The 8,686-nt window shown below is 26.1% G+C and overlaps 2 protein-coding genes across 2 annotated transcripts in view; both read right to left on the bottom strand.

The window, feature by feature from the left end:
• Positions 1–2,244, bottom strand: part of LOC119679562 (protein alan shepard-like) — a 4,224-nt gene extending 1,980 nt beyond the window's left edge. Inside the window, exons 1-3 of the mRNA XM_038091993.1 lie at positions 2,155–2,244; positions 1,592–1,836; positions 47–143 (exon numbers count right to left, since the gene is read on the bottom strand). Coding sequence (XP_037947921.1) covers positions 47–143; positions 1,592–1,713 — 219 coding nt within the window. The 5' untranslated portion in view covers positions 1,714–1,836; positions 2,155–2,244. The remainder of the gene's footprint in view (positions 1–46; positions 144–1,591; positions 1,837–2,154) is intronic.
• The window catches only part of LOC119673526 (protein alan shepard), a 252,310-nt gene that overhangs the window by 188,399 nt on the left and 55,225 nt on the right, over positions 1–8,686 (bottom strand). The window lies entirely within an intron of this gene.

Here is an 8,686-nt window from a genome sequence, read left to right as displayed (position 1 = left end):
CATTTTCAGTAATTCAAAATTAATATTTAAGTAATTAAAAAAAAACACATAAATAAAGATGAGAAATGGTGAAGAAAAAAATACCTTTACATTTGTTTGTTGTTTTATCTAAAATAGCCTTGGTTGAAATTATTGTTCCATATCTGTAAGATAAATGAAAAAATAATTAATTTCATTTTAATGTACATTTTTTTTCATAATGATATAAAATTATTACAATTGATAAAGTAAACTCATACCGCCTAATAGAGAAAAAAACAGGAGAGAGAGAAAGAATGTTTATAAATAAAAATACCACATATAACTATTAAATCACATATAACTATTAGGCCCATGTTATGTAGAGAATTACGGGCACGTCAAAATCGAAATCGTTGTAGCTTTCAATGTAAATTAAAAAAATTAGAGTGAGAGAAGAAAAGAAGTATTGGTTTAAATTCGAGGTTATATGTGCCTCGTTACTCAGTGAAAGCAGTCTTGTATATAAATATATACATTACCTTTAAAATTTAGGCTCAACAAAATAGTATTAAAGTAATAGTAAAAATATAACACTGCATAATATGAATTGTCTTCATAGCCTTAAAGAGTAAATTTTGACGTAACACTCTATATAACATGGGCCTTAAGAATAGATAATGATAATAACTTGATAAAACTGAAAAACAGACGACGTTTAGCGAACCTATCTCAGCTGTAACGACCATGTAATGACTTAAGAATTATGCGGTAAGACAAGGTTTCTGAAAAGGTGATAAATACCATGAAATGTGACATGCGATGCAAATGAGTAAACAAAGAGACGATAAAGCAGTGCGTTCAGTTCATGTAGAGTAGAGAAATTTTCTATAGGTAATGACATAGTACTTAATCGTCAATTGTTGACAAAAAGGTTCTTATATTGCATTACAAAAATTTTATCATTTGAGAGAGGTTTGTGGTAAACAGACAGTTTGAGAACTTGTTTGTTGTTTGGAATGCCTCATTGTCCTACTATATACAACTCAAGAGTTTCAAAACCACTTTAAACCTTAAGCATAGAATACTTTTTAAAGAAAGGTCTTGAACTAACTAAGTTCCATAAAAACTCAGTCTCTGGCACGATTAACCATCGTTGAGTACGCGTTGGTCTTACTCACAACTGAAACAGAAATTAATTAACGCGGTATCCAATCTTCGAGAAAATTCTCTTATAGGATAAAGTCACTACAATACTGATATTCCTATTAGGAATCACTAGAATTTCTCTTATTTAAATGGACTTGCATGCAGATGACTGAAATTGTTGAATCCAACTTTGTACCAAATTGTTAAATACAGGTAAATTATCTTTAATAATTTTAATACATATTTTTTAAAACATATATATAAGAATATTCTAGTTTATTCAAATAACCCTCAGATGAAGTATATATAGAAAATAGTTAATTTAAAATTAAGTTTAAATTATAAGTAAGAATCCTAACATATTTAATTTAAATTTATTACTTCGAATGAAATGTTTATATCTTAATTACTGTTCGTAAGTAGGCAAAATTAATTTGTAATTTATACTAATTATATTAAGAGTTGAACATAAAATGTTACTTACTGTGCGCACATGCTAACTAAATCCTTATCTGTTGTGCCTTGCTGTAATCCTCTAATGTATAAATTTGTTTTTGACAATTGTTCACCCTGTTGCTGTGTACCGTTATTACCTGTAGGACCCATTGTTGTATTTGTGTTGGTATTACTCAGACTAGTGCTTAATGTGCCACTCTGGGAGCCAGTATTTGATGAGCTGCTTGAATTTGTGTTACTTGGTGAAGCCGCTGTGGGAACTCTTTGTCCGTACTAAAATTAAAAGAAATAAAAGTATATATGTTAGTAAACTTGCAGTTAAGTAGAACTATATTAATATTTAGTGAAAAATTTCATTAATATAAAGTATGTTATTTACAATGATAACTTAAGTGTATATAAAAAATGTATGTACAAAAATTAGCTATGCGAAAATTGATCATTTTAATCTAACAGTTCGTTTACGCTCTCGCAATTGACTTAACAAATTTGCAGTAATAAAAGGAGTTTTCTTATAAAATCCACACAAATGTGGGCTGAATTATAATAAGTGTAAACATAGCATAAAATGACTACAGCATAATTACTTACGTTCCTGACAGTGCGTTTACACTATTGCAATTCGCTTAACAAATATGCGGAAATGGGACTTAACCGTGTAAATCCAAATTTGTTAAACTTTTTTTAAAAAAGAAAAACACTTGCAACTATTTAAGTATAAACAGTAATTAATAAAATTGTTTAAAAACACAGAATTATTTTTATAAGTAAATTGAAACGTTTAAAAGTTACAATCACCAAATTTTATATTTTTGCTTTTGCAATTTTTTTTTGTAAATTTGAAAAATTATGACATTTACTTCTTATGTCACTTTATATATCTAATGTCTGAAAAAATACTTTTACATTTTTGAACAATTTTCCCTACACTAACCATTATAATATTTGACCTCTTGTCATTTTTATGGTAGATTCATAAATCCATCCATATAGAATGTCTATGATTTACCGGCGAAGAGTTTTGGTTAAGCGATTTTCAGTGGCACTTTGATCGGTTAATTTTTCACAGTTAAGAAAGTTTTGCAGAAACCGAAAAAAAATGCTAGTCAGATAGTGCAAGGTCCGGGCTATAAGGTGGATGCATTTAAACTTCCCAAGCAAGTTCTGCCAATTGGTTTCGAACTATCAAAAATGTATGTGGTTTACCATTGTCATGTTAAAACACAGCAACTTTTCTGTAAGTCTGGTCAATTTTAATAATTTTTTCTTGATTGTTTTGTTCAAGCGTTCGAGGACCGAATTAAGCCTTGTTCCAGCACCAGGTTGGAGTGGGTCATAATAGATAATTTCATTTTAATAACAATAAGCATTCGTCAATTCAAGTTTTTAAGTTGTTTATGGAGGCGTTTGATCATGTTGGGTTGCGTTGGATATTGTATTGTATTTAGTCCATTTCTGACTAGAAGATGAGCTGTGCTGATTCGTCTTAACCACAGTTTGATTTCGTTAACAGCGTTTCATGGATAGTAATTAAATTTCAATTAAATTTCTTTACGTTAATTTAAGTGGTACCCAAACATCGAGTATCCCTGCGGCGCCTACTCTTTTCAAATAATTTTAAACAGTCACGTGGTTGATGTTTAATGCCTCCGCTATCTCCTGATAGCTTGCGTATTGATTTTGATACAAAATTTTATTTTTATAATACGATTACCCAATTCAGAAGGAATATATTTAGAAGTACACATATTCCAAAACATATGGAATATATTTAGAATTAAATATGTATATATTAATGTATATATATTTTGCATGTATATGTATATACATATATATATAAATATAAATAATATAAATATTAAATATATTTATATTCATATATACATATGGAATATATTCGTATATACATATATATTTGTGTTTAAAGTAAATTTAATTCCAATAGTAATTTATAAAGAAATAGATCACTAATTAAGATCTCTAATTAACTATTAAGGAGTTTAATTAATTTTGCTACATTAATAATTTATACAGGAATTTCTTTTAAAGTTTATTCCATATAACTGTCAGCGTCGTTTTTATTTTCTCACTGTTTTGATGCTTTTACTTGGCACTTTCACCTTTAAATGAATATGCTTGACAGGGAAATAATATTATCAATTTTGGCGTACCAACTCAATAAATTATGTTAATAATTGTGTTTTTTTAAGCTTTATAAAATATTTTAAAATTTGGGCATATATATATATATAAACATGATTAATATATATATAAAAGATTCCATAACATTTTGTAAAATATTTATTAAAAAATTTAAATGTAATTTAAAAATTTTAATTTTTTGTTTGTTTTAAAAAAAAAATTTTTCTATTTTTAAGTAATTTTTTGTTCATTAAAATAACGAATTTAAAAAAATTTTTTTTTTATTTCAAAAATTTAGCGTAGATTTTAAGAATCAAAATTAAATGATATAATCCCATATAATTTATTTTATTTATTTATAAAACAAAATGTAATTAATTTTTTTTTGATTTTTTGATTTAAAATATGGTCTAAAGTTATAACTTAACAAAAATTATTATAGAAAACAATTTTATTTTGTGATGAGTAAAAATTTAAATTTCATCTGGCATCATTCTGATAAAATAATGTGCTTCATTGTTTTTTTATAAAATAATATAAATTTATAATAAAATTCATTGTATCGCAAGACTTCAAATATTTCTAACTAATTTCTTAATTCCAGTTTATTACTGTGAACGTAAATTAAATTATTGCGCTACTCACTGACGTACACGGCGGCTAATTTTTTAGCACAGACTTAAGAATACATAGTAACATACATATTTCATATTATGAAAGTGACGTCATTTTAAGAAATTTCTAATTACTCTTATTGCTCACATACATATACATCCATATGTAGAGATATGTATATATGTATATGGGTATGAAAATATAAGCAAAAAAGAAAAAAAGGAAGTAAGATTGAACGCATCCATTTTGCACAACAATTTTTTGACATTTTAAGTAGATTTTATTGTAAATTTTGTTGTTGTTTTCTAAGTGTTTACACATGTATGTATGAAGACGTTTTTATGTTAATGTTGTTTTTGTTGTTGCTGCTGTTACTTCGCATTAAATTAAGTCTGTCGTTAATGATATAATTTCATTATCAAAAGTTCATTGGCTTAATAGAAGTTTGAAATATTTGTGATTGTGTATGTATATCTTTGTTATAAGTTTGTATAGAAAAAAAATAACTAAACGAGAACAAGTGGCAAACACATTTATTTATGCATATATATTTAATAAACAAAAAGATAAAAAAATGCAAAAAAAAAAATAAAACTTGGAATTCATTATTTGATTATGTTCACCACAAGTTGGTGCTGCGGTATTCTATCTCCATACATATCTATACATATCTATTTTATATGGTTAATGGATGTGTTGGCGGTGCTAATATTGCACAATATTACCCACAGACGCTCTAATACCAAAAACCAAATACAATGTATGTTGCGCTGTGTTGAGCTGCTTTGACAAACCAGTGCGACGTACGACACGCATATTATACGCAGCTATACCAAAAATGAAAACAAGCACAGCAAATATAGCAAATACAATTACAACAATAACAACAACAGCATTGATAACAATAATAACAACAGCAAAGCAACGGGCACATTTTATAAATCTGATTTATTTACATATAAGCAGAAGTAGAAGCAGAAGCAGAAGCAGCAACAGCAGAGGCAGCGGCAGAAGCCAAAGCAGAAGCAGCAAGTGTAACGTAACGGTGCAAAGCGTCTGAGTAACATAACTTGTATGGCGCACTCGTGCTAAACAGGAAGTACACCCCAAACTGCTGCAATTGTTTACTTGCTGAGTGCGCTGGAATTTGTTGTGTTAGCATGCGTGTGTGTGTGTGCATGTGTGCGTTGTTTATTTAAGTTTGTATACGTGCATAAATTGTATTGTGTGTCGTCCGTCGTTTATAAGTAAAAAGTTCATTGTGTGTGCAAATATGCGACATGTTCTGAATTAGTAAACACGTACGGCTTTCATTCTTCTAAGGAAATTAGGTAGAATGACATAATAATCCTTTTAGACTGAGTATGATGATGCAGCCTATATAAAGGCAAGCAACATTGTATTCGATTAAATCTCATAATTTTTAAAATAAGTTTAAAAAATTTGAAAATTTTTAGCATGTATGAGAAATAAAAATGCAATAAAAATAAATTCTTTTAAAATTTAAAAATATTATTATTACGATTTAGACATATTTTTAAAATATTTTTATGTGAAAACCAATGTTAGTCTTTATTCTCGGCATGAAAAGGCAACTAAGTAGATTTTCCATTAAAAATAAGTAGAGCGAAATTTTTTCATGTGTCGAAGTTTGCCGTTTTTATGGGTTCAGAAATTAACATCGAACATAAAATCGTGGAAAAGTTATAAAATAGATTTTAAATGTACCATATGTGAAAATGAGCATTTCATTTAAGATCATATATGCAAAGCCTATAAAAGCTTATGAAGATTGGCAATTATTGTTTAAATTCGAAATGTAAGCAAATATATTATCATCAATTGGTAATTCACATATGGGTTATGAGAGTTTGCTTATAATCCTTACGAAATAAAGGTACAAATTCATTAAATTGGGTTAAAAATAAAATTATTGTTAAATAATTCAATATTTGAACAAAGAGGATGACGTAGATATAATTCTAAAAATATTAATTTATGTTAGATCGTGGTTCTGATGATGGCTCTCAAGGCGAGTCGAAATATAGGATGTATTAAAAAAAATTCAACAAATGTATTATTTAACAAAAAATGACTTATAGCCGGATAAAAAAAAATATTTAAACACCATTATAAAAAAACAGGTCGATAAATAAATTTTAATAATATTTATAATAAGTTCTTGGTTTAACGAATATTCAATATAAAGTACACTCTAATTAACAACCAAGTGAATATTTATTGCATATAAAATGCATTCGAAATAATGAAATGCCATAACATTATATATAAAATTACAGAGTTACTATTAGTAAATAATAAAGAAAAAATAAAAAGTGCCAGCTACCATCAACAATGATTCGAAAAAAATAAAAAGTATATTTACAAAAAAAAATTATCTTTAAAAAACAGTTTATTAAAATCAATTAAATTAAATTAATCAAATTAAAATCAAAGAGCCAGTAACAGTTACTAGGAGAGGGATATTAAAAATTGTCAGCTAACACCACCATAAATGCGATAAAAATGAAAAAAGAATTTCAAAAAAATTGTCTTCGCGAAACAGTTTTTTAAAATAAATTAAAATCAACGAGCCAGTAGCTATAACCAAAAGACAAAAAATAAAAAGAGCCAGCTAACAGCATCAAAAATACAAACAAAATAAAGGAATAATAATAATTTTTTATTTTATAAGTAATTTTTTATTTTATTTAAACAAACATTTTCATTAAGTGATGTGTTAAATAAACGACCTAAGCCCGGTTAAAAATATAAAAACTAAATAAATATTGGTCGTAATAACAATTTATTATAAAGGAATAATTTTATAAAAATGTGTTTGGGAAACAGTAACAACTGCCAGCTTACAGTACAAAAATTATGTTAAAAATAATAAAACTATAATTTTTAAAAAACTATTTTTAAAATTTAGAATGAATCGGAATCTTTGCAGTTCAAACAAATTATATACAGACTATAAACTTAAATAAATTTTCTACATTTCCTACGAGTAAACTCTTATTAAACACAAGACCAAATTTATTGATTTATTGTTCATAGTTTTTGCATTTGCATTGTTACGCAAAAAACATTGTGCTTGTGCTTTCGCTACTCCAATCAATCGATGCACAATTTTAATGTTAATATTATATAGTAAAAATGAGATTTAAATTAAAAAAATACCAGTTTCTTATAATAATTATAACAAAAGAAAATAATTAGATTCTAAATCAATGTCATGTTCAGTTCAAAATAAAGCTGTATAAATATTACTAATATAAAAAAAATAATTACATAAAAATCATAATAAATTAAGTAACATATAATATGAATGGAGTATTTATTTCCCCAAAAACCTTAAATTTTAAACAGTAATTTTTTTTAAAAAAACATGTTATGTTACACTACTCTATTTAATATATATTATCACATGCAAAAACACTTAGATTTTTTATTAAAGATAAATATTTAACGAACTCATTGTTTTAAAAGTTACTATCAAAAATTTAAATGATCAATAAAATCTTTAAAACAATCAAGTTTTATCAAAATTTTAACTGATAGACATAGATAAATTGACAGTAAAGATAAATAATACACGTATATGTACTGATAAATACGTATTTCGAAAAGTAAGTTTGACATAAAAACACATACTTCCCAACACATGTGGAACCACATAAAAACGATAACAAGTACCATGGGTAAATCGGAATCTTTGAAACTCACGTAGTTTATTTTATAGCTGCAAGGTGTAGTAAAAAAGAAATTCCACTCACGTGACTTAGAAATTAAATGTATGAGTATGTGCACATCTTTAAAATAAGAAGAATAGCCCCCGGGTAGTATTATCAATATTGATGGTTTTTGGTATTGGGTGGAAATATTTTACGGCATTGGTAAAGTAATAAGCATAACAAGAAAAACGTGCGTGGAAAAGTGCGAATAACTTTCAAAGAGCATGAAATTTATTCCATCACAGCAGAACAATGCAATAATATATCTTTCTTATATATATAAAAATATATATACATATATATATATATGAAAAAAATAATTTTTATAGTATATATATTGAACTGTAAAAACAGAAAAACCAAAAAATAAAATAAAAATTATTTATATAAATGTATATATTCATTTTTATATAAATTATTATATTATATATATAAATATCTACATATATAAGAACAAATTTTTGCTGGTACTGTACAAAATGAAACACGAATTTTAAATAGTTATTTACTTGTTTATAACGTTGAATTTATATCTATATATACGTAAAAATATATTAAAAAATATATATACATTACTTATTATAAAATGTTAATTTACATTTTAAATTTATTGTGATTTTATACTTATA

Source organism: Teleopsis dalmanni, chromosome 1, assembly GCF_002237135.1.
Source record: "Teleopsis dalmanni isolate 2A chromosome 1, ASM223713v2, whole genome shotgun sequence".
Lineage (NCBI taxonomy): Eukaryota > Metazoa > Arthropoda > Insecta > Diptera > Diopsidae > Teleopsis > Teleopsis dalmanni.
Note: the sequence above shows the minus strand (reverse complement) of the source record. Positions and strands in the feature narration are given on the sequence as shown.